General features: G+C 43.1%; 1 protein-coding gene across 1 annotated transcript; it reads left to right on the forward strand.

Annotated features, from left to right (window-relative positions):
* Positions 1 to 227: 227 nt before the first annotated feature.
* Dnajc2 (DnaJ heat shock protein family (Hsp40) member C2) lies at positions 228 to 26,184 on the forward strand. The gene is made up of 17 exons (XM_027393425.2): positions 228 to 396; positions 2,365 to 2,555; positions 7,705 to 7,780; positions 9,161 to 9,259; positions 11,954 to 12,095; positions 13,222 to 13,302; positions 14,764 to 14,829; positions 15,250 to 15,341; positions 15,432 to 15,553; positions 16,514 to 16,663; positions 19,322 to 19,410; positions 19,589 to 19,658; positions 21,687 to 21,871; positions 22,531 to 22,631; positions 22,746 to 22,853; positions 25,571 to 25,725; positions 26,048 to 26,184. The coding sequence occupies exons 1-17, from the start codon at positions 333 to 335 to the stop codon at positions 26,120 to 26,122; spliced, it is 1,866 nt and encodes a 621-aa protein (XP_027249226.1). The 5' UTR covers positions 228 to 332; the 3' UTR covers positions 26,123 to 26,184.
* The last annotated feature ends 105 nt before the right edge of the window (positions 26,185 to 26,289 follow it).

Below are 26,289 nucleotides of genomic sequence, written 5' to 3' on the forward strand. Positions count from 1 at the left end.
CTGAGACAGTCCCGCCTGGGCCGCCGGAAGTTTTCTCAAAGTCACTCCCTACGTCAAGCCCTCCTTCCCGCAGGAACTGACGGGTCTAGGAACTGTTGCTGCGGGCCCCCTGGTCTCTCCAGCCGGGCTGGCGGAAGTAGGGGGGCCCGCGCACGGGCGCGCGTCGTGGGGGGTGGGGTTGGCGTCCGCCTAGCCTGAGCCCTATCCCGGAAGTGCTTCCCGGCCGTCTGCACGCGCCGGTTCCTGGGCGCGCGGCGCGGCCAGCGCGGGAGGCAGCGCGGCCGAGAGGCCTTCCCGGGGACGGGAGCGGCGCGGGCCGGGCCGCGGCCACCATGCTGCTCCTGCCGAGCGCCGCGGGGGGCCAGGGCACCGCCGTCACCCACGCCCTGACCTCGGGTAGGTGCCCGGGAGCCCCGAGCCCGCCGCGGCCGTGAGGAGCCCGGCGGAGGGGAGGGAGGGTCTCGCGGGGCTGCTGACTCACGGAGCGCGCTGAGCGTCCGGGGACCGAGCCCTCCGGCAGCCCGCAGGTCCCCGGGGCGAGCGTCCCGAAGGTGGCCAGGGCGAGCGCCCCCGAAGGTCCCCGGGGCGAGCGTCCCGAAGGTGGCCAGGGCGAGCGCCCCCGAAGGTCCCTGGGGCGAGCGTCCCGAAGGTGGACAGGGCGAGAGCTCCGATTGTCCCCGGGGCGCTCGTCCCGCGGCCGGGAGGAGGGACCCCCGCCGCTCGCACCCACGTGCGGGAGCCGTACAAAGCCGCTGTTTGCACTCCGCCGCCGTCTTCCCCCGGCTCCGGGCTTTGAGGCTTCGGGCTCAGGTCGCGCCCTCGCGCCTTGGAAGCCCCTCGGGTGCTCCGGGAAAGCTGGAGGTACCGGGAGGAAAAACTGGAAGAGCCCCTTAGTCTCCTGCTGGAAGGGTTCTGGTTTACAGCTCGGCGCGCAGGAAGGCAGTGCAAGCACCGCGTCCCCGATTTTAGCGATCTGCATTAATTCCCGGAGCCCGGTTACGGTGGTCACTTGTTGAATGTGATTTTTTGTTTTTTTGTTTTTGGTTTTTTTTAATGTTTCCCACGGCACGTGTTGCGTTAGTGTGTTTCGGTGTAATCCTATGCTAGAGGCTCCGAAGGCTTTTCTGAAAGCCACGCCCCCGCCACACAGCTGGTTCATTTTTGCACTTGAGGCCTCTTCTGTGTTAGGTGGAAGAAATTAATATCATAAGCCTATTGAAACTCGAGAAACGCTCTTAGAAAATTGATGTCCCAAAACCGTGCATCAAAAAAAAATGCACTTTGATTTCTTAAGAAACTAAAATTATGGTCTCGATTTTTTCTGACCCAGATTACCGGGTTTTTTTTTTAAATTTCTGTTATACAGATTTACAGTGATGAATTCCGTAGTGCCTTCTCTACAACACTTTACAGTTTCAAAACTGCATTCAAATAATCTAGAACTGTATGAGATAGGTATTATTTCCATGCTGAAATGATTGAATCTTGAAATGATTCACGTTTCAAGAAACTTGTAGTTTTAGACTAAAACCTAAGGATTTCAGATTCATATCCAGCCTGCATCACTAGGACATAGATGCAGTACTAAGTCCCCAGTACTGGCTTGAAAAATTGTCTGTGTGAACAGATTGTGGCTAGAGAATGCTTACAATTATTAACTGCTTTAATAATTAAACCATTAATAATTAAAAATCACTTGAGTATACAGTTCTTGTTTGTTTTGGTTTTCTTTTTTTTTTTTCGAGACAGGGTTTCTCTGTAGCTTTGGAGCCTATCCTGGCACTCACTCTGGAGACCAGGCTGGCCTCGAACTCACAGAGATCCACCTGCCTCTGCCTCCTGAGTGCTGGGATTAAAAGGTGTGTGCCACCAATGCCCGGCTGAGTTTTCTTTTGAGGCTAATTCTTGGTGGCATTTTACCATTTATTGTCTTATTATTGATTATTGGTTCCTCACCTTCCTTTCTCACATCTTCAGGAAAATATTGATTAGCTGCTGAAATTCTTTTCTTTTGATTTAAAAAAAATTATGGGGTGTTTTTTTGAGTGCCACAGCATGCGTACAGAGGTCAAAGGAAAACTTACAGAGTCAGTCCTCTCCTACCTTCGTGTTGGTTCTGGACATTTTAAGCTCAGGTCATCAACCTTAATGGAACATTAACTGGAAGAGGTTGCTGGAATAGTTAATAAATGTTACCAAGGATAAGTTGCTGCCCATGATGCAGCTGGATTCTGCAGTTATTATTGTTCATGGTTTGAAAACGATATTCTGGCTTCATTTTTTTTTGCTCTTCCTAAGAAATCGTGTTGCCTTGAAATAGATGTGCTCCTTGCAGTAGACTGAAGTCTGCTTTTCCCCTCTCAGCCTCTGCACTCTATCAAGTTGAACCTGTGGGAAGATGGTTTGAAGCTTTTGTCAAGAGAAGAAACAGAAATGCTTCCACATCATTTCAAGAACTGGAGGATAAGAAAGAGTTGTCAGAGGGATCAGAAGATGAAGAGTTACAGTTAGAAGAGTTCCCCATGCTGAAAACACTGGACCCCAAAGATTGGAAGGTTTGTACTCTGCAGAGCTTTCGATAGTTCAAAGCATCTAGACCTAGGCCACGTTCCCAGTTTTCTCATCACTGCAGTGTATTTTAAGGAAGTTCAACAGGATAGGCATATGCAAGTACTGTTACTGCTGAGCCCAGAGTTGGAGCAGCACTGACTATAGTATGGTGTCAGTGCTACCAGCATCCAAGAAGGCTTCAGAGTGGGGTGGTAATGTTCGCCTGTAATCCTAGTACTTGGGAAATGGAGACAGGAAGGTTAGAGGTTTGAGGTCATCCTTGAGTACACAGCAGAGGTCAGCCTTCGATACATAAGGCCCTAGCTTTAAAAACAAAACAATAAAACCCAGCTGATATAGAAAAGATGAGTGGCAGCTAATGAAGCAGAGAAGGGAGGAAAGGCATTCTGGGTAGACAGATGAGACAGTGGAGACACAGGAATAAAGAGACGGATTAAAGTAGGGTACGTGGGGGGGTGGCTGTGGGAAATTGGGCCCACAGCCCAATTTCTAGCCTCCAGTCCATTTCAAACTCAGTTGTGTCCTTTTTATGCTGTGTTAAGGAATGCATAAATCTTATTTTTGAGACAATAAGTCATCAAAAGTTCCCAGGCTAGGGCTTAGTCAGTGGCGGGCTTACAAGCCAACCTTTGTTCAACCCCCAGAACCTCCTCTAAAAAAGAAGTCTAGAAATTGGGTAGGAGAGGAAAGGGAATGAGAAAGAATGGGGGTGTGAGGGTTTGATCAAAGTCAGTTATGTAACTCCTGCACTGGGGTGGAGGAAACAGGTGTACAGTGCTTACTGGCCAGCCTAGGTAGTAGGTGAGCTCCAGGCCAATAAGAAACCTATCTGGGACGGAAACAAAGGTGGGCCATACATGAGGAATAACACCTGAGGTTGTCCTCCGGCCTCCATATGCCTGCACACACACACACACACACACACACACACACACACACACACACACACACACACACACACACCAATTCTGTTGGCAGTATGGAAAATGTCTGAAGTGTGGTGTAAACCGAGAGGGTAGTGGACAACTTTTTGATACAAGGCTGCCACACAGGCTGAGCCTGTTGGTGAAGATCTGAAACACATGTAACCAGGTTTTGAGGAAGATGGTAGCCAGTGTTGGGATGCAGGCTAGGGAACTTTGCAGGCAGTTTTGTGTCCAAGTTTTAGTAAAGTTGTTTTATAGATGGTTGAACATTGAATTGTGACTCAGTAAGAGGTTAGGTCTACTTTGAAGTCAGTGGGGCTATGAGAGTGAGGCTGTGCTATGGCACAGCAGTTGGGGCTATGAGAAATGAATGGCATCAGCCAGGCCAGCTGTGCGTGTAAGTATAGACAAGCACTATGTGTATGCTGTGGAATTGAAGTGCTCTGCCATCTAGTGCACTGGGACCTTGGAAGAGTTGGTGGCACGTCAGGACCTCATTTCCCTTGTGGGTACAGTGTTTGTGAGCAGCTGGAGCACTGGGACCTTGGAAAATGTTGGTGAACAGCTCAGAGCACTATAACGAAAAGTAATGAGATGCTCTGTATGAAGGATGAATGCTAAATAGTGTACAGTAATGGTTCCTGGCTGAGCATCTAGTCCTTATGCTCTTCAGAAGAGGAGGCCTGAACATTAGGAAGATGGGTTTTTAAGGGATAGGAAGAGTAAAGAATACTAAGAAGGCTGTAAGAAAGGAGGGGTGGGTTGGAGATGTAGCTCAGCTGGCTAGCATGTAAAAACCCAGCGTTCAGCTCCCAGAACTGTGTAAGCCAGGTGTAGTGAGATACCTGTAATCTCAGCTCTCAGACAGCAGACCAGGAGGACAAGCATTTCTAAGCCAGCCTGGGATATATGAGATCCTATTTTAAAAAGTAAAGAAAAAAAAGTTACTAATTCAGCAAAGGAATACTGAATACCAAGCACTGGAGTCTTCTAGAAGCTACGGTTGGGAGAATTCTCAAGGGGGAAAAGGCAGTTACCAATGTCACTGATTCAAAGATGTGGCAGCCTGTACCTTGAGAAACGATGATAAGTCAGTAGATTTGCCAGACAGGTTTAAGTGGCCTCATTGACAATAAAAGGGTTGAAAATGTAAGTGGTTGCAGGCTTGTACAGTAATTAGGAGATGATGAAATAGAGACACTGTAAGTATGAAATACTGTTTTAAACTTTTAAACACAAGAAAAGGCAGTAGCTGGAAGTCAAGGCAGGCTTGGCAGGAGGTTAAATTGAAGAATGATAAGATTTACAAGCGAGAAGGAGGGGAGAGTGGGGAATCTTAGAGGACATACATCTGAGCAGAGCATCTGGGTCCACTCGTGCCCACTTGGCATCATTCAGCCAGTGTAACCAAGCACCTGCTGTACACCAAGGGTGGGACAGCATCACTGGACCGTAGCATACATTCCGGAGAGGTGGAAGTCGGTAACCCGAGCACATGGCTGACACATGCTGGACAAGCAGGTGGAAGAGGGGGTGTGAACGTGGTCCTAGTAGATGGGGAGACCTGTGAATTGAACTGAGGGCTAGAGGGCTGGCAGTCAGTGAAGGGGGAAATACACCATCAGAGTGGAAGCATGTGAGCATCTCAGTGGAAGAGTGCAGTACCTTCCGTGGACAGGAGCACCGGGCTCAAGTGTAGAAACAGATGTCAAAGAGTTTTAAAAAGGAATGTGTAAATGGAAGCTTTTCTGTCCTACCAGGCCCCACAGCGTTTTTAAATAATCACTCAGAGACTTAATATTAATTATAAATGTTTGGCTGATGGCTCGGGCTTATTACTAGCTAGCTCTTACACATAAATTAACCCATTTTTGTTTATCTGTGTATCGCCACGTGGCCGTTGGCTTACTGGTGGTGCTCTTGCATATTGCTCCTTGGGCAGCTGCTGGTGTCTCAGACTCTGCCCTTCTCCTGTATCTATCTCTGCTTGGATTTTCCACCTGGCTCTATCCTGCTTTGCCATAGGCCAAAGCAGCTTTATTTATCAACCAATGAGAGCAACATATATTCACAGCATACAGAAGGCAGCCCACATTAGGAATGGACTGGGAGGTTGGACAGATGCTATGGTTCTTTGGAACTCAGAAAAAGTTTTTACTAGAGTTGGTTGGGGGACTGATAGCATAAACAGAGGCCTCACCTATACCCTTTGAGTGGGTGTGATTCCTGAGGAAGAAGTATACAGTGAGATAAAAAGAAACCTCAAGATTGACCTTTGAGTATTAGGGAGCACATGGGGTGACCGCCTGAATATGGCTGTAGGAAAGAGGGAATCGAGGGGAGAGACTGTTCATGATGGAATCTGCTAGGTTGCCAATCAAATAGGATGGAAGTTGATAGTTAAGAGGTGTAAGGAGCTCAGCACCTGGAGTGAGAATGGACAAAGAGAAGCAGTATGGAGTGGGTTGGAAAATGGTTTACGTGCTGTAAGAAGATGGTATGGAGATTCTCAAGAGACTAGGCTAGTAGTAGAATTATGGAGTAAGGACTGGAAGCACACTCTAGGACTGCTCTTTAAAGATAAAAGATAATGGCTGTCCTAGTTGGGGTTTGTATTGCTTTCATAAAGACCATGACCAAAAGCAACTTGGGTAGGAAAGGGTTTACTTTTCTTGCAACTTGCAGGTAACAGTGCATCACAGAAGTAGTCAGGACAGGGCTGAAGCAATGGAAGAGAGCTGCTTACTGACTTGCTCTTGGGGCTTGCTCAGCCTGCTTCTTAGATTGTCTAGGACCACAGGCTCAGGGTAGCACCACCCTCAGTAGGCATTTGTTTTCTTCCAGGCTTTATGCCCTCACCTTCTATTCTCCATGTGAAAGCTGCCTCATTCTCCAAGACAAAGTGGACAGGTTAGGTTAATACGGTCTTACTGTTGCTTCCTCAGCACATAAATTCACTAGGATATTAACCGAAGCAGAAAAGAAAGCAGGTACTGTTTCCAAAGAAGCCACATCCCTCATGTCTCAGAATTTCCACCCAACTTATTTCTCATGTTTCCTGTGCTGTCATTAGCCACTGGCCCAGCCAGCCAGGTCTATTATCATTCTCACCTGGATTCTGAACTGTTCTAGATGATTTAAGGAGGGAGCAGTATAAAATCTAGGTTTAATAGAGGAAGGGGTTCTTTAAAAGTAAGTTAAGAAGGTGCTAAGCATTACAGGTCTGCTTGGTGGCTCTGTGGTTTTTGTTTTGTTGTTTTTTGAGACAGGGTTTCCTGGAACTCACTCTGTAGATGAGGCCGGCCTCGAATTCACAGAGATCTGCCTGTCTCTGCCTCCTAGGTGCTGGGATTAAAGGGGAGAGCCACGCCCTCCTGGCTTTGTTTTCACCTTTTTAATCTCAGAAAATCTCAGAGCACTTGTTCACTAGGCTTCTGTGCATAAAACATCAGGAAGGCTGTACAGTCATCCTCATCTCCCTGACTTACGTGACTGCAGAACCTGTTTTATACAGAACCTCACTGGATCTTCTTGGGAAGTTTTACTTTCATTTGTTTGCTTATTTGTTTGTGATGTTGGCGATTGAACTCGGACTATACATGCTAAGCAGGTTCTCTGTGGCTCCATCCCAGAAGTCTCACTTTGGGAAATAGGTTTTATGGTAACAGAACACAAAGGGTTAAATTAAATGTTCTCTGTTGTGCTTTAACCCTGTTACGATAAATCTTTCTGCCAAAAGCCACCGAGCCCTACCGCCACGTGTGCGCTTTACGCCAGCCGCCCGCCTGAGTTAGGGCCCAAATTAATACACAGAAACTTATATTAGGTTCAAATGCTGCTTGGCCAATGACTAGGATTCCCATCTGCTAGCTCAGTTTTAATTATCATAAATCTATATATAAGACTTATAGAGGATGCCTTTCGTTGGCGCCCTCTCTTGCCGGTGACTCACATCCTGCCGCTGGAGGAAGCGAAGGGAAAAAGGGAACACTTCCTCTTTCTCCTTGCTTAAATATGAGTCTCCTTGCTATGTCATTTCCTGCCTGGATCACCACTTCTCTACTACATTTCCCAGAATCCTCTTTGACTCCTAGTCCTGTCTAACTTGCTGTCTCATTGGCCAAACAGAACTTTATTCAACAATCAATAAGATAAATATATACAGAAGTACTTTCCCCATCATAACCCCCTTTTGTGTGTTTATCAGAATCAAGATCATTATGCAGTTCTTGGACTTGGCCACGTCAGATACAAAGCCACACAGAGACAGATCAAAGCTGCTCGTAAGTACTCACTTTGAAATAGTTGAATATTTAATACAGGAAATGCAACCCCAAACTCAGAGTAGAGTTTGAGTATGTGAGACCCTGCCTTAAGAAAGGAACAGAGGAAGAACAGAGATAAGATTCCTGAAGGAAGAGATCAGGATCATTATAACAGCATCGTCCATCAAGGTTTGGGGGTTTGGTGGTGGCTAGGGATCAAGCGTGATGAGGCCTCAAGTCAGAGGCCAGCTCTCTGCCACTGAGCTTCAGATTTAGTCCGTTTTTGCTTTGAGTTTTTTTTTCAGGTGAGAGAGGAACTGTCTCATACCTTATATCCTTCTGCATCTGCCTTCCAAATGCTGGGATTCCAGAGCTTATGGGCATACAGCAACATTTCGGGTCTGATTAAAAAATTGTGCCTGTCTTAGTTTTGCTTTCTAAAAAGATGTTAATTTTTAAAACTTAGATGTGCACACGAGTGTAGACATCCTCAGAGAACAGACAAGGGTTATCGGGTCCCTTGGAGGTGGAGTTACGGGAAGTTGTAAGCTGTTCAATGTGGGTGCTAAAAATCAAACAGGAGCCCTTTCTTTGCAAGAGTAGTTGTGTTTTTAACTGCTAAGCCATCTTTCCAACCCTGTTTTTGCTTTTTAATACAAAATTCCATTGTGTAGGCCACACTGAACTCAAATTTGTGATCCTCCTGCCTCAGTCTGCCAAGTGCTGTGATTACAAGTGTATGCCACCACACACCTGGCAGTATTTATGTCTGAAAGTTGTCTGGGGTAGTGTGTGACTTAGATTTACTAATAAGCACATATTTCGGAAAACAATAGGACTTAAGCTATGCTACACAGAGTCTTCCTGCTGGCCAGGATAGAGAAGACTGGGAGAAGCCCAATGCTCTCACTGGCTGAATGGCAGCGGTCACAGTGTTAGTCCAAGTGGTTGTTGGAAACAGTGCTCAGGCTCATGTACTGCTGAATTGTCCCATGTTATTTGATTCTTGGAATTCCAAGAAAGCTTGGTTCATAGGTTTTTAGAATTTCTGTGAGTACCTAGTAATCTTTAATACTTTCTACTGAACTAGATACAGTGAAAAGCCTCTGCCAGTACAGATGGAGAAATGGCTACTATATCCAAGCTGAAAGAAAATCTTGGCCATCAGGAAACAAATGTATCTCAGAGTGAGTTCCAGGACAGTCAGGGCTACTCAAAGAAACTCTCTCGAAAAAACAAAGTAGAGAAAAAAAAGTCGTAGGCTGTTACTTTAGTTTAAATTATGATGTGCAATGGATTTGAAAATGTCGGTAAAATTGACTTTTAAAACTGGAAAAGAAAACTTTCCAGTTAATAAAGAAGTATCCTAAAACCTATGAATGCTGTCTGATTCCACAGATAAAGCAATGGTCCTAAAACATCATCCCGACAAACGGAAAGCAGCTGGGGAGCCGATCAAAGAAGGAGACAATGACTACTTCACTTGTATAACTAAAGGTAGGGACTACTTCACAGGCAGGGTTTGCTGTGCTCGATGGACTCATTTAATGACCTTGTGACAGGAAAACACTGCATCCATGTCACGTTGTTGCTGCCAGTGTCCCCAGAGTTTCTCTACTCTGAGGTTGCCCTGACTTTAACCCCGGCACCTAGCAGTCTTTTGGAAATGCAGAGGCACAGGCTATGCCCAAACCTACTGGTTTCAGCCTGCATTTTATCACCACCTCGGGTGACAGATTTTGTTTTGTTTTAAGGTAAACCTTACTCTAGCTCAGGCTGACTTTAAATTCTTCATCTTTTGCCTTAGCCTCTCATTGCTGGGATTTCAAGCATGCATTGCTGAGCCCAACTCCCAGGTTATTCTTAACACTCTCATTCCACATCCCATAGTGGGTCATATAAATACCTTTATACACACACACACCTATACATGTAAATACCTTTATACACACACACACACCTATACATATAAATACTTTATATACACACACACCTATACATGTAAATACCTTTATGCACACACACCTATACATATAAATACCTTTACACACACACACACACATACTCACCTATACATATAATACCTTTACACACACACACACACACACACACACACCTATATATATAATACCTTTACACACACACACACACCCCTATACATATAAATACCTTTATATACACACACACCTATACATATAAATACCTTTATACATACACACCTATACATATAAATACCTTTACACACACACACTTATATATAATACCTTTACACATACACACACACCTATACATATAAATACCTTTATACACACACACGTATACATGTAAATACCTTTATACACACACACACACATACACACCTATACATATAAATACCTTTATATATATACACACACCTATACATATAAATACCTTTATATACACACACACCTATACATGTAAATACCTTTACACACACACACCTATACATATAAATACCTTTATACATACATACCTATACATACCTTTATACACACACACACACACACACACACACACGTATACATGTAAATACCTTTATACACACACACACACACACACACCTATACATATAAATACCTTTATATATATACACACACCTATACATATAAATACCTTTATATACACACACACCTATACATGTAAATACCTTTACACACACACACCTATACATATAAATACCTTTATACATACATACCTATACATATAAATACCTTTATACACACACACACACACACGTATACATGTAAATACCTTTATACACACACACCTATACATAAAAATACCTTTACACACACACACACACTCACCTATACATATAATACCTTTACACACACACACACACACACACACACCTATACATACAAATACCTTTACACACACACACAAACCTATACATGTATAAGCATATATTGGTGTGTTTGTGTAGTGATAGACATCAAACCACCCTATCACTGAACTACAGCCCAGCTCTTCCTTACACCTATCCCCCCCCCTTTTTTTTTAAAGAAGATTGGGCCTCACAAAATTGCCCAGCTGGCCTTGACGTTACTATAGTCCAGGCAGGCCTTGAATTTCAATGTCACCATGCCCATCCTAGTAGCTGGGATTTACAGGTCTTCACTATTGGGCTTGGCATGAGTTTTCTGTTTGGTGGTGCAAATTCTAAGCTCTTTCATGGAACTAAACTGTTACTCTGAGGTTTTACTAATTTTCAGTGGATTTGGATAGAGGTGACACTCAGAATACCTGCCTAGCTTGGCATGTATAAGTGCACAGCCTCCAAAAGTGCAAACAATAAATAAGTTGAATACATAATAGTAGATAACACAGTTATTTACAGCTATTTACATGGCCATAATCCATTATGCAAACCAATATAGATAACTATCATTTCTACCTATGTGTTGTTTCCTTACTTGTACTTTTATATTTTGGTAGTGTTTTTGGTTTTTAGATAGTCTCTCTGTGCACCCAGACTGTCCTCAAATTTGAGCACTTCCTGTCCCTGCCTCCTAAGATTTAGGAATGTGCCACCACGTGGTGTGATTCTTCTTTATAGACAAATGTGCACCCTCAGATTGCTTCTCTCTAGCCACTCTTTCACAGTGGTTATCTCCCCATTCCTCAGTCCAGCTGCCTTCTGGAGCAGTGTTTGTTTTGAGGCAGGGTCTCTCTCACTCACTCTGTCCTGGCTGGCCTTAAATGAAAAGCAGTCTCCTACCTCAGACCCCCAAGCAGTAGGGATTCTGGGTGAGCCAACCTGCCCAGCATCCTGAGAGTTATTGTTTTCAATTGTTCTGTAATGGCCTGAAGGTGCAACTTGGGCATTCGTCCAGCTTGTGCAAGGTTCTGGGTTCAAGTCCGAAACGGGGTAGTGTCTTCACTCTCCTCTACTTAGAGGAATTACATCATTTTCTGTCACATAATGCTCAACCACTGAAGGCCTAAATTAAGCCCTCTCCCATCCAAAATTCAAAAATTTGAATATGAAAATAACTATTTTCAAAAGAAAGATGCTTTTGTTTCCTTTCTTGGATCTTTAGATGTTCTGTTGTGATGTTGTCATCAGACCCAGGCTCCTCTCTGCAGAGCCCAACCCTTAGGCCAGTGTTTATTTCCTCGTTGGAAAAATGGTTTCCTCATAGTAGTGTCATGCTACTTTGTTCTCAGCCTATGAGATGTTGTCTGATCCAGTGAAAAGACGGGCATTTAACAGCGTAGATCCTACCTTTGACAACTCGGTTCCTTCTAAAAGTGAAGCAAAGGACAATTTTTTTCAAGTGTTTTCTCCTGTGTTTGAAAGGAATTCCCGGTAAGTTAAGCCCTGATCCCCTTTGGTTACAGAGCTCAAATGGCTCACCTTATGTATCCCTCCAGGTTCCTACTGTCCCCTTGATTAACGGCTTGTTTATAAGACATGTCGATAGACTCTTTCTTTCTTCTCTGCCATACTGAGCCATAATAAAAAGCAGTCTGTCTGCCTTAGTGACTGACATGTGACTTTTTTGTTTGTTTGTTTGTTTGTTTTGGTTTTTTGAGACAGGGTTTCTCTGTATAGCTTTGGAGCCTATCCTGGCACTCACTCTGGAGACCAGGCTGGCCTCGAACTCACAGAGATCCGCCTGGCTCTGCCTTCCGAGTTGGGATTAAAGGCGTGCACCACCAACGCCCGGCTAGCATGTGACTGGAGTTTTAAAGTAGTGTGCAGGGTTAGTGGTTTTCTCCATTTTTGGTTCCATCTGCACTGGCACGTTTTCTGGCCTACCTATCTTAGCTGCACATGGAGTCACCGGAGAGCATGAGCAATGCCTGAGGTGCCAGTTCTTGGAGTACTCGACTTTCCTCTACCATCCTGATGCTCCCAGTGGCAGCTCAGTTGGTGACAGTGCTGTCTGATCCCAGCCACTCTGACTAAGGGGGTTGTGGACGACTGTATGTTGTTCAGCAGAATAGAGCAGTGTTCCCAGTGGCAGCTCAGATGGTGACAGTGCTGTCTGATCCCAGCCACTCTGACTAAGGGGGTGTGGACGACTGTATGTTGTTCAGCAGAATAGAGCAGTGTAGCTCCTCATCTCCTGGTCGGTTTCAGGTCTGAAGAGTGACCAGGGGTGGAAAGCTGGACCATATTGGCATGTAGCTCCCTTTTGTGCTGGGGAGAGACTAGTTGCCTTTTTTCCACTCAGAATGGCTGCCGGCTGCTACACACTGGACTATTTGGAACTGAGATAACTGGATTGTGTCTCCCATTTCTCAACCTGCCCTCCCCTGCATTGTTTACCACCACTGAGCCCTGTACCTTTTAGTTGTAGAGATTGAAGGGCAGAGTGTTGGGAGGGGTAAATTAGTAAAAGCTGTGTTTTTACAATTGCTATTGATTGTTGTTTTGAGCTCTTGTCCAAAGTCTTTCCTTTGGGTCAATATTGTTTTCCATTTTTCAGATGGTCAAATAAAAAAAATGTTCCCAAACTTGGTGACATGAACTCCTCATTTGAAGATGTAGATGCATTTTATTCTTTCTGGTGAGTGAATATACTGTTTGTAGGATGGTGTCATTTTTAAGGATATCGTTAAGTACTTGATTGCTCATTGGTTCACATTTGAATAGCAGAACCTTTACTGAACAAATGAAATGAGTAGAGATTTTCATGGAATGCTGTGTGTCTTCTATATTTGCCTTTTATGATGTTTTCAAGTCTATTTTTCCATTAATATGTTCATGAGATCTAGATAGCAAGTTAAAAAAAAATGAAAATTGAGCCAGGCAGTGGTGGCACATGCCTTTAATTCCAGAACTTGGGAGGCAGAGGTAGGTCAATTTCTGTGAGTTTTAACTACTGAGCGAGTTCTAGGACAGCCAGAGTTACACAGAGAAACCCTGCCTCAAAAAAAAAAGGAAAGAAAGAAAGAAAGAAAGAAAGAAAGAAAGAAAGAAAGAAAGAAATTGAGAATTAGCACATATTCATTGAACTGTCTTTAGTGTTTTTTGTTTTTAAATCGGGGTCTCACTATATAGCTTTGGCTGGCCTCAACCTCACAACCTGCCTCTGCCTCACTACTACTGGGATTGAAGGCGTGCACCACCACGCCTACCTTACTGAGCCATTTTACAAGCATTTGAGTTTGGGGGCCAGGCCTGATGATGCATACCTTTGATTTCTAAGGCAGAGGCAGACAGACCTCCATGAATTTGAGGCCAGCCAGGGCTACAGTGAGACCTGTCTCGGGGAAAAGTTCTTGAAGTAGATAGTGCTTTTTACCTCTTATTCACTAATATTTAGTAAACATAGTATTTAGTGCATTTTTATTTGTAATATGTCTTTCAAAACTATGTGTGTGGGTGTTTTGCCTGCATGTATGTCTGCACTTGGTGCCTCTGGAGGTCAGAAGAGGGCCTTGCTTGTGATTCACTAGGTGAGTGCTAGGAATTGAACTTAGGAGAGCAGCCAGCGCTCTTAACCACGGAACCATCTTTCCAGGCTCATAGTCTGTCTTTTCACTAACTGGATAATAAATAAAGAAATAAAGACAGTTGAGGGAAAAAAAATTAGTTTTGTCAGTTAGAGTAGCTTTTACATTCAGATGACAAACCAGAAGTAAAATAACCATTAACTAGAGTCATCTTAAGACTTGATGGTAGTTACCAAGAGAAATCTCAGACAGTGTTCTAGGGAAGTGAGAACCTGAGAGAGAAGAGGCAGCAGGGAGCTGCTAACACTGAGAACTTGAGCAGGTTAGCTTAACAGGAGGGAGGGCCGGTGGGCAGTGAGTGTGCACAACTGAGCTGCTTACCATTAGTCTTCAAAGTAATGTGAGTCAGGCTGGGCAGTGGTGACACATGCCAGCCCAGGACTGTTAACACAGAAAACCTGTTTCCAAAAACAAACAAAACAACAACAACAACAATAATAATAATGTGTGCCTAGTGAAGTTTTAAAGGGTTTGATTTGTTTTTTCCAATTGTGTCTTGATTTCTCTATTAGGTATAATTTTGATTCTTGGAGAGAATTTTCTTATTTAGATGAAGAAGAGAAAGAAAAAGCAGAATGGTATGTATGTCAGCGGTTAATGAGCGTGCTGGCGAATACACATTCTCTCTCTCTCTCTCTCTCTCTCTCTCTCTCTCTCTCTCTCTTTCTCTCTCTCTCTCTCTCAAGAGCTAGGTGGGGCCAAATCAGGAATGAGTTAGAATACACCTAAGAAATTGTCAGGAGAAATCATATCAGAATAGCTCAGCTGCAGAAATTCTCTTGGATGCTGAAGCTATTTTCAGTTTTTTTTTAGTGACGTGATGGGATATTCTTTTGACATGAATATCAGGAGAAACAATCAGTAAATGCAGCCACCCTTTAAATAATAGTAATGAGGTGTCATGGCTTCGTCTCCTAAGACATTATCTACATATGACCTTATGTGTCACGTTTTCCAGTCCTCTGCAGTATCTGATTTTCATGTTTTATGTCTTACAGTCGTGATGAGAGGAGATGGATCGAAAAGCAGAACCGAGCAACAAGGGCGCAAAGGAAAAAGGAGGAAATGAACAGAATAAGAACATTAGTTGGTACATGTGCTTCATGTGTTTGTTTGTTTGTTTGTCCCTAAACTCTTTAAGTGTTAGATGTTGAGAAGACTAACTCATTTCTTTGGATAGATAATGCTTACAGCTGTGACCCAAGGATAAAAAAGTTTAAGGAAGAAGAAAAGGCCAAGAAAGAGGCAGAAAAGAAAGCGAAGGCAGAAGCCAGACGGAAGGAGCAGGCAGCCAAAGAAAAGGTAAGGCAGTGTGTGACAGCAGGCTTCTGGGCCACCTGGAGATGGAGAGTCAGGTACCGTTGTGAGTGGCTGACTTTTTGTTTTGTTTTGTTTTTTGTTTTGTTTTTGAGACAGGGTTTCTCTGTGTAGCTTTGGAGCCTATCCTGGCACTCACTCTGGAGACCAGGCTGGCCTCGAACTCACAGAGATCCACCTGGCTCTGCCTTCCGAGTTGGGATTAAAGGCGTGCACCACCAACGCCTGGCAAGTAGCTGACTTTTAAGGCTTATTTTGGTTTGGTTATTGTTTGTTTTGAGAGACAGAAAGGGTTGTGTGTCACCACACCCAGCCTCTTTCAGACAGGGTCTCACTCTGCAGCCGAGGCATTAGCCATTAATGCCCAGCTTGTGAGTGAATCCTAACAAGCTGGTTAGGTCTCTTACAACAAATTCTTACTGAACGAACAAGCAAAATGTATTGTTAAAAAAATTCCTTCAACTTTCTTTTTATTTCTTTTTTTAAGTTGTTTTGTTTTGTTTGATACAGCCTTGGCTAGTCTGGAACTCAAGAGATCTGCCTGCCTCTGCTTCCAGAGAGAGTGCTGAGATTAACATTGCGCCCGCTACACCTAGCCTTAAGATTTATTTTGTTTTTCTTTGTGTGTGTGTGTGAGTGTGTGTTAGTATATATCCCCTGCCTGATGAGGAGAAGGGCACTGGATGGCCTGAAGATGGAATTGAGACAGTTGGGGACTGGGAACCAAATTTGGGTTCTCTGGTGAGGTCTTAACTGCTGAGCCATTCTCTTCAGTCCCTGGTTTAGTTTTTAAATGTCTGTTTTAATAGAATTTTGTAATTTGTAGAATTTTGCCAGCTATCCTTTAATTCTCATTCATCAAAAAATTGAACTTTTAAATAAGATCATAAAGCATTTAGAAGCCCTAGTTTCTTATTTAAAATGATTTTATTCACCTTTTTGAAGCAAAGGCAAGCAGAATTAGAAGCTGCTCGGTTGGCTAAGGAGAAAGAAGAGGAGGAAGTTAGACAGCAGGCTTTGCTGGCAAAGAAGGAAAAGGACATCCAGAAAAAGGCCATTAAGAAGGAGAGGCAGAAGCTTCGGAACTCATGCAAGGTATGCCAGGCGTCTGGAGCTGCTGCACTCAAGAGCACCCGGGCTCCTGATGAAGTGGAAGTGTTTACTCTTTCACCATGCACAAACACAAAGACACATTTTATCTTGAAATACAGATTTGGGGCTTTGCTGTTTTTATTTGGTTATTATTTTTTGAGGCAGGGTCTCATTTTTTATTACATTTATTTTCTATGTGTATGTGTGGGCATACATGAGCGATGGCCCACGTGTGGAGATCTGTCAGTTCTCTCCTGGACCACTCTGCTCCTGGAGATTGAACTTAGTTGTCAGGCTTGGGGGCAAGTACTTCAACTACAGAGCTGTTTCACCAGCCTGATCGAGAGTCTCCTGTAGCCTAGCCTAACCTTGAACTGTGTAGCTGTGGAGCCCTAGGGAGGTAACCTCTATACCTTGTTCTCATGTGCCTCATCTGTATCTGTAACGGAAGTAATAACCTAATCATGGAGCTAAGACAGTTAATGAGAACATTCATGAGCAGTAGTTGGCACATTCAGCAAGTTTTTGCTCTAATTCCTTGCTGGGGGAAGATGTAAACCACTCTGCCCCATCTCCTGTGGCCCAGCAACAAACTGAGATTGATTTCCCCAAGTCCACTCTGGGGATGAGTTTATCAGGCTTCCTTACAGAGCACAGGTGAGAAGTTACTAGGGGTGTGAGTGCCCCTCTCATCATAGGCGCTCCTGGGAAGCTTTACCCAGCAGGGATAAGGGCTTTACCTTAGCCTCATAGATGGGCAAATCGTCCCTATTTACTCTAACCCCTCCCTGAGGATACATGGTCCTTGATATCTGTTTTATTGCTCTTTTCCAGCATGAGTTGATTTACTCATTCGTCAAATGACAGTATTTATTGTAGACCAGGCAGTTAGAATTAACAGTCCCTCAGGGGATCCACTGATAAGTGAGCGGGCACACCTACTTGAAGATGAGTATCAAGGATATGAAGACCAGAAAGGTAGTAAAACTTAGCCCGTGGGACTAGTGATAAGAGAAAGGTGATTCAGAGAATGCAGACAAATGAGGCGTAGAGATCAGGGCCCCTGCGGGGGGTCAGGGGGGGCATAGCCAGGTTTGTGGGGTTTCACATGTCTCACCAAAGGCTGAAGTCTGATCCTGACTCAGTTTGGGTCACGGCTCAGAATACAAGAGGTAATCAGGACTCCTTTGTCTCAGTCTGGCCTGGATTAAGGAAGAGACATGACAGGATGGGCAGGGGTAGATGAAATGGAGAGATGTCTAAAGCAGAATAGGCCACTGTTGGTTACTGGCTCAGCTTGTGTGATGCAGCTGGTAACAGAGGAGCCAACTTGACATCTGCCTTAGTTTCTCAGTGACATGCAAGACAAAAGAGGACAAAGGACGGAGGGAAGTGATGGCTCTGCTGTACATGACGCACAGTGGGACAGTGCAGTGGATTCTTCCATGTGCAAGTGTAGAGTTTGAAAGCAGGAACACTACAGACTCACAACATCTTGATAGTACTAGAGACAGTGCAAGTAGATGAGATGACTCTGTCTTAGTCAGGGTTTCTATTGCTATGAAGAGACAACATGACTACAGCAGCTCTATAAAGGAACATTTGTTTGGGGTGGCTTACATTTCAGAGACTTTTGACTTAGTCCATTGTCGTCATGCTGGGACATGGTGGCGTGCAGGCAGTCCTGGTGCTAGAGATGGAGCTGAGAGTCCTACATCTTGATCCACAGGCAACAGAAGTGCACTGGAACATAGCATGACTTACACAAAGGAGACCTCAAAGCCCACCCCCAGAGTGACACACTTTCTCCTCAAAGTCCACCCCCAGAATGACAGACACACTTTCTCCTCAAAGCCCACCTCCAGAGTGACACACTTTCTCCCAACAAGGCCATACCTACTCCAACAAAGCCACACCTCCTAATAGTGCCATTCAAACTACCACACCTGGGGAGAGTATGGGATGGGGACTGGGGACACCCTAGGAAGTAGCAGTACTTACGGTGCTAGGCTGCTTGAAGCAAAGCCTGAGGAATGATCTGACAGAAATGTCTGTGGTACTCATGGAAGCCTGGGTGTCCACAGGAAAAGCAGCATTAGCATTCAGTGAGAAACAACCCACAGGTTAAAGAAGCAAGAAGTGAGAAATGGAAGACATGACTGTTGGCAGCAACTTACTTCCCTGGGAAGGGTTTTCCAGCTCATTCTTTGTACATTCACTCACAATCATCTGTTTCATTATGAGTATAATCTTCAGTTAATCAGACTTTTGCTAATAGCTTCTGTTATACTATACTATACTATACTATAAAAGCATACTGTTTTATAACCCCTTTTAAAATTTCATATTTAAGTTTTCCAGTGTATTTTCCCATTCTGAACATTAGATAGCCAGGCAGCAGAAAGGTGGAAGAGTGAGGGGGGGGGGAGCGGATGACTGTCAGTTTCCTGATCCTGAAATGGCTGAGTAATTACTGTGAGTTTACAGCATCCGTGGGTATTCTGCCTTGTATTGAATACCGCTGGTGATCGCACAGAGACACTGTGTCCATTCACACCTGCCACCTCTCGGGAGCTCATGCTTCATGCTAAGAGGGTGTTGTATTTGGATGCATTAATGTTGGTAGATGGAAGATGGAAGCATTTGCATTTGTACTTCTAGAGCTGGAATCACTTTTCAGACAATGAGGCAGATCGTGTTAAAATGATGGAAGAAGTGGAAAAACTGTGCGATCGGCTTGAACTAACAAGGTATATCTACCCCCTTACCCCATCCCAGTTTTTTTCAGTGTGTGTGTGGCGGGGGTGGGGGTGGGGTGTGTGTGTGAGGGGTGTGTGTGTGACTTGAAAATGGAGCCCAAGACTTTGTGCTTGCTAGATAAAGGCTATGTCATGGAGTTACACTCCCAGCACTCATTCTTTTTTGTAGCTTACAGTGCTTGAATGAAATACTAACAACATCTACAAGAGAAGTAGGAAAAGCTGCACTTGAAAAACAGGTAATAGGATACTTCACTTCTGTTTATAGTTGCCGCTTTACCTGTTCACCTGATATGTAGGTTACAAAAGGCAAAGAGAATCAGATTCTTTTGTGTGGGTTTTCCACTATATTTTGTTTATATTAAGTGCTTTGGTGATACAAGTTGAACTATAATGCTTTTTTGTTTTTATAATTTATTTATTTTTATTATTTTATGTGCATCAGTGTTTTGCCTGCATGTATGTCTGTGTGTGGGTCTCAGATCTTGAAATTACAGGCAGTTGTAAGCTGCCATGTGGGTGCTGGGATTTGAACCTGGGTTCTCTGGAAGAGCACTCAGTGCTCTTAAACTGCTAAGTCATTTCTCCAGCCCCCTTATAAGTAATCTTTTTTGTTTGTTTGTTTTGTTTTTCAAGACAGGGTTTCTCTGTGTAGCCCTGGCTGTTCTGGAACTCACTCTGTAAACCAGCTTGTTAGATATATATGTACATCCACCTGCCTGAGCATCCTGAGTGCTGGGATTAAAGGCATGTGCTACCACTGCCTGCTTGATACACATTTTTCAATCATATAGTATTTAATTTGAAGTTTTTAGCACACTAATCAGTTTGTTTTTTAAGTATTGATTAAAAATTATTTTAATTGTTCCCGAGTAAATGTCATATGATAACCTTTATAAGGAAAAACAAAGATCTTTGTTATATCTAATCTGTAGCTTTTATTTTATAGATAAGCAATTAGGCAAACCCAGAAACTGAATTCAGTTCAACAAGTATTGGTACCTACTATACTAAATATGAAATCAGGTAGTTCTGTTACATAGTACCCTTGTAGGTAACAGTCAGTCTGGGTGTTTTTTTGGGAATACCTAATGCTACCATTTTCACAAGGGAACCCATGAAACAGTTATGTCAAAAGAAAAAGCCTGTGATACAAAGGACGGAAGGCATACAGTAAATGCTAAAAAGCTCAAGTCCACATCTGAGTCACCGTGAGGGAATGGAGGCTCAGGGAAAGGTTTGAACCAGCTTTGCAGAAGGACATTGTTAAAATGAAGACTGAGAAAGGACATGAACAGTGAATAGAGGTAGGAGAAAATTATGGAAAGGAAGATAGGAAAATAAAGTTGGTTAGGAAAAATAGAGCAAAAATGAATTTTAAATATTAACATGACCAGTTTCCATTCACAAAAGATCCTTCAGTTAACAGAAGGTTCAGTGTTGCATTAATTATCTAGTATAAGTGAACAGGATGCATAAAATATAAAAAGTATAATTTTTCTGTAAGACAGGAGTTGCCAGGTGTTGGTGGCACATGCCTTCAATCCCAGCACTCTCTCTGGGTTCATGGCCAGCCTGGTCTACAGAGCTAGTTTCAGGACAGCCAAGGCTATACAGAGAAACCCTGTCTCAATAAAACAAAGAAGAAAGGAAGACAGGAGTCATGAAAATATTTCAAAGTTAGAATTATAGGGACTTGGGCTAGAGATGGCTCAGAGGTTAAGAGTACTGTCTGCTCTTCCAGAGGTCCAGAGTTCAATTCCCAGTAACCACAGGGTGGCTCACAACCATCTATAATGAGATCTTTTTAAAAAAAGGAATTATGGGGACTGGTGACTGGTTTTAAGAGATTGAAGAAGAGGACTAAGTGACAGGTGACTCCAAAGCAACAGACTCTAGGAGCTCAGGTCACATAAAGGAAGAAAGAACATCATGAAGGATAGAGCACACCACAAGGCACACCACTTTCCTGTGTGCTGATGTTTTGTAGAGAAAAGGGGCTTAAGAGATTTGAGGTGGCCGTGTGTGGGAATAACTTTGCAGTGAGTCCCAGGGCAATTGAAGCTCTGGTGCCTTTTCATCCCGACCTATGCAGCTGGGAGGCCGAATGAGGAGAGCTAGGTGAAAAGCAGATTCTTGCGAGGGTTCACCTATGGAGTGTAGGCTTGCAATGAGATTGCATTAAGTTGAGGACCACAGTGCCCCCGTCAGAAAGGGGTGAGGTCACAAATGCTCTTGAATACTCTGACCTACTTGTATTTATGTAGATAGAAGAAGTAAACGAGCAAATGAGGAAAGAGAAGGAGGAAGCTGACGCTCGGATGCGGCAAGCATCTAAGAATGCAGAGAAGTCAACTGGCGGAAGTGGGAGTGGCAGTAAAAATTGGTCAGAAGATGATCTGCAATTACTAATTAAAGCTGTCAACCTCTTTCCTGCTGGGACAAACTCAAGGTACTTGCTTTCTTGAAAAGTCCTGGTATACGGTGGGGCCTAGAGATAATCCAAGTAGCAGCTTCAGCAGAAATGGTAGAGATGAGATGAGTGGAGAAAGACTGCCTTTCAGTCAGTTGTCTCCATGGCAAGTGTGAGACCAGGTGCACTCCGCACTCACTGTGCTGGTCCATTGTACCACCTCTCCATACACAAAGCACAGTACAGCCAAAGTCCTCAGGAAAGTCAAGGCTATGCAGCACAGACTCTTAACTGCTCTCATGGCCTCTTCATCACAGCTTGTAGTAGGGCTAGAGTGTGTCTTAACTCTTTCTTGCTTTTTACCTCAAACCAGAGATCATTTCAAAGTCTAGGATTCAGATTCCAGCCTTAGAGATCCAGACTCCCTCATTCCATAGGAGCAAACTTGGGTTCTTGTTTAGAGTGATCTCTTCCTTTCAAGAGTGTGCTAAATGGTAGTGCAGATAGTTGTTTCTACTGGGCTTTATTTAAAAACAAGATTACGGATAGAAATCTAAACAGTGGTAACTAATAGCATTATTAAACTAACTTAGAACTCTTTCTATAGATTTTAAAACTATAGAATTAACCTCTACAGTAAAAATAATAGTAGTTCTTTTTTGTTTTTCCTTATTAAACTTTTATATTGATTTCTCTAGATGGGAAGTTATTGCTAATTATATGAATATACATTCTTCTTCTGGCATCAAAAGAACTGCCAAAGATGTTATTGGCAAGGCTAAAAGCCTCCAAAAACTTGGTAAGTTAGTTTTGAGAAATCAGTTTGTTACCTTGGATACATTTTCTTGAAGTAATAATAAAGACTAGATTGATCTGTTAATGTAGTTTTTTTTTTTTTTTTTCCATTTCTTAGATCCTCATCAAAAAGATGACATCAACAAAAAGGCTTTTGATAAGTTTAAAAAAGAACATGGAGTGGCCCCTCAGGCTGACAAAGCGGCACCATCAGAACGATTTGAAGGTAAAGTGTGCTTCTGTAAGTTGAGAAAGCTAGTCATGGTTCCAGGCCACCCCAAAGTATGTAAGGCCTGGGACCTGTGTCTAGGAGGACTGGGAAGTGACATTGAGAGGTCTGAAAGGGATGGAGCAAATGCTTCTAACCTGGCAACAGGTTATTTAACTAGCCATTAGTTGGGAATAGCAGTTCTTCAGGGTCCCATTAGAGGAAGTACTGATTGTTCAGTGTAACTGTTAACCAGTTACAGGAAATTATCGGGACATTTCAATAAGCAAATATATATATAAATATATGCTATATATTATGTAACATGTTAAATATAGTTATATATTACTATAATTATATATTTTATGCTATTATAATATATATTGATATATATTAATCAAGGCATAATTGCTGGCTTTGAAAGATGTATAGTGGAGCTAGCAGGATGGCTCAGTTGAATGTCAAGCCTGACCCCCTGTGTTCCTGCTAAGGACCCACATGGAGGAAGGGGAGGACCACCACAGGTAGTTCTCTGACCTCTGTATTTATGATGTGATACACAGCGTGCACACACAAATAAATTTAGTTAACTTTTTTGAAAAATAAACTTTAAATTTGTAAGAAAATGTCTTTTTGTGATTTTTGTTGTTGTTGTTTTAGAAAAACATACTGAATTATTGGAGTACAGAAATTATCCTGTATTATAACTCAATCTCAAATGGTTTAGCACAATTAATGTCTGTATAGAAAGGGGATAAGCAAATACTATAAAATGTTCATATTGGGGAAATCTAGAGTATACAAGGATTCTTCCCTGAAAATACTTCAAAATAAAAGATTTAAAGCTGTTACATAGCTAGTATCTTTTGGATGTTCTAGTTAATTGGATTACTCTTATTATTATTTTCCAAACCACACCACTACCCTGCCCGGCAATAATTTTTCTTTAATTGTCAATGTTTGAAAAAGTTTTCCCTATGAAGAGTTGTTTCACCTAATGTATTTATGAACCACCAATCCTTAAGCTAATTTTTCCCAGCATGCTTTCCAGAACATAGTCCCAAATGGCCTTAGATTAACTGTGCTCTTGGTCTGGCTTATTACCCACAGATTAGAGTGATCTGTTGGGTGCTTTCTGCAATGCTGGGGATGAAATGCAGGCAGCTACTGCCTGTGCTGGGCAGGTACTGTGTCACTGACTCACCAGGCCCAGCCCGGGCACAACTTTTTGGATTACAATTTTGAACAGGAATCATTTTTGTTTGTTTGTTTGTTTGTTTTTTGTTGTTGTTTTGTTTTTTAAGATTTATTATGTATACAGTGTTATGCCTGCAGGCTAGAAGAGGGCAGCAGATATCATTATAGATGGTTGTGAGCCACCATGTGGTTGCTGGGAATTGAACTCAGGACCTCCGGAAGAGCAGTTGGTGCTCTTAACCTCTGAGCCGTCTCTCCAGCCCCCGAGTCTCAGGAATCTTAGAAAATTGTTTTGCTTTATTTTTGTCTTGTGAAAACCTGGAGGAAAGAAAATAGTGCGTGTGACTTCCATCTTTGTCCCACGGAAATGATTCAGACCTGTGCTGCTAAGTAGAGCCTTTGATGAGTGAGAGAACATTGAATTCTAAGAACTTCCCGGAACTTACCCAAGTGACTTATGTTACTGCACCTCAAAGATTCGGTTCTGTCTTGTTTGAAGCAGGCTGTCCTTTTTATTTCTTAGTTGAGAACCAGCAGTTACAAGCAGCAGTAGACTGTAGGGTGTTGGGTGCTCACTGTGCTGTCACTGTGGTAGCTGTTAGAGGAACCATTCTGACTTCCAACACTCATTTCTCCTGCAGAAGTGTGCTCATACTTAACGTCTTCTTTCCCCTTGACATGTTAGCTCTTTAGTCAAATCCAAAGGTTTATCTGAAAAACTTAGTGCTTATTAGAGGTGGGCAAGAGGTTAGCAGCTGCAGTCAGCTGCATTGAGACCACAGAGCCCTCACCCTGACCAGCCGTGAGTTTGCCTTTGTGTCACCAATGTTTGGGTAGTTTCCATAAGTAGTTCCTTCCAGTGCATAATGTTCTCCAGGGTCTGCTCAGCAAAAAAATGGTTTATGGTCGGGCAGTGGTGGCACACACCTTTAATACCAGCACTCAGGAGGCAGAGGCAGGCAGATCTCTGAGTTCAAGGCCAGCCTGGTCTACAGAGCGAGTTCCAGGACAGGCCCCAAAGCTACACAGAGAAACCCTGTCTTGAAAAACCAAAAAAAAAAAAAAAAAAGAAAGGAAAAGAAAGGGGTTTATGCTTGTAATGCAGCTTTTTCCTAAAAGCACAATAAAAAATTCAAAGTGACTTTTTCTCTCCAAAGACAGTATGTTTCGAAGCTCATCATGGAACTTGTAGGCTCACGTGATCCTCCTTCCTTAGTTTCCAGAGTAGCTGGAATATGTACCTGCCACCATCCTCACTTATAAATGACTTGTGTTTTTATGCCACAGTGTCCAACGTTAAATTTACATCTAATTAAAAAGTAAATCTGGAGAGACCAACACTGTGAGGCAGACTTCCTATTAAACTGTGGTTTGCTGTACACACTTATGCGTGCGTTCTTTCTCTCTCAGAAACATAATGACCTTTAGAAATGTGTTCAAACTACACATCCTATATCAAGGCGCTGAGAAGATGGTTCAGGACATTTTCTACCATTCAGCCTATGAATTTTTAAACATCTTTTTTTTTCCTTACACAGGTCCCTGCACAGATTTCACCCCTTGGACCACAGAAGAGCAGAAGCTATTAGAACAAGCTTTGAAAACATACCCAGTAAATACTCCTGAAAGGTGGGAAAAGATAGCGGAGGCAGTTCCTGGCAGGACGAAGAAAGACTGCATGAGACGATATAAGGTTGGGGGCTTAAGACTTTGTTGTCATTTCAATTACAATGTAGTTAGTGTTCTTACCTGTATTACCAATTGAGTGGTAACAGTGCTGATTTTAGTATCATAATAGCTGGGGGGGGGGGGATGCAAAATTATTATAAAAACAAGACCAACCTTAGAAACTATCCCTGGCAGTTGGTCATCACAGCAGCTACAGTGCTGTCTATCTGTTGGTCTGAGTGTAGACTAGGATGGCTCCAGCCTTATTCTCCTGAATACTGGTTATAGGCATGCACCTCCACATCACTCAGGACAGTCCTGTGTTCAACTACTTTATTTCCTCCTAGGAACTCGTTGAGATGGTAAAAGCAAAGAAAGCTGCTCAGGAGCAAGTGCTGAATGCAAGCAGAGCCAAGAAATGATGCAAGAAATGATGTTGGTTGTGTGTGCACTTTTATAATAAAACTGAAAATACTGTACAGACTTTCCCTTGGAATTATTGTCATTTTAAAGTGTGCTGTTCCCAACACAAAGTTCACCCATTACACTCAACAATCATCAATGCTGTAGTCTTAGCCTCTAAAAGTAT

The sequence above is a fragment of the Cricetulus griseus genome (assembly GCF_003668045.3).
Source record: "Cricetulus griseus strain 17A/GY chromosome 1 unlocalized genomic scaffold, alternate assembly CriGri-PICRH-1.0 chr1_0, whole genome shotgun sequence".
In the NCBI taxonomy this organism is placed as follows: domain Eukaryota; kingdom Metazoa; phylum Chordata; class Mammalia; order Rodentia; family Cricetidae; genus Cricetulus; species Cricetulus griseus.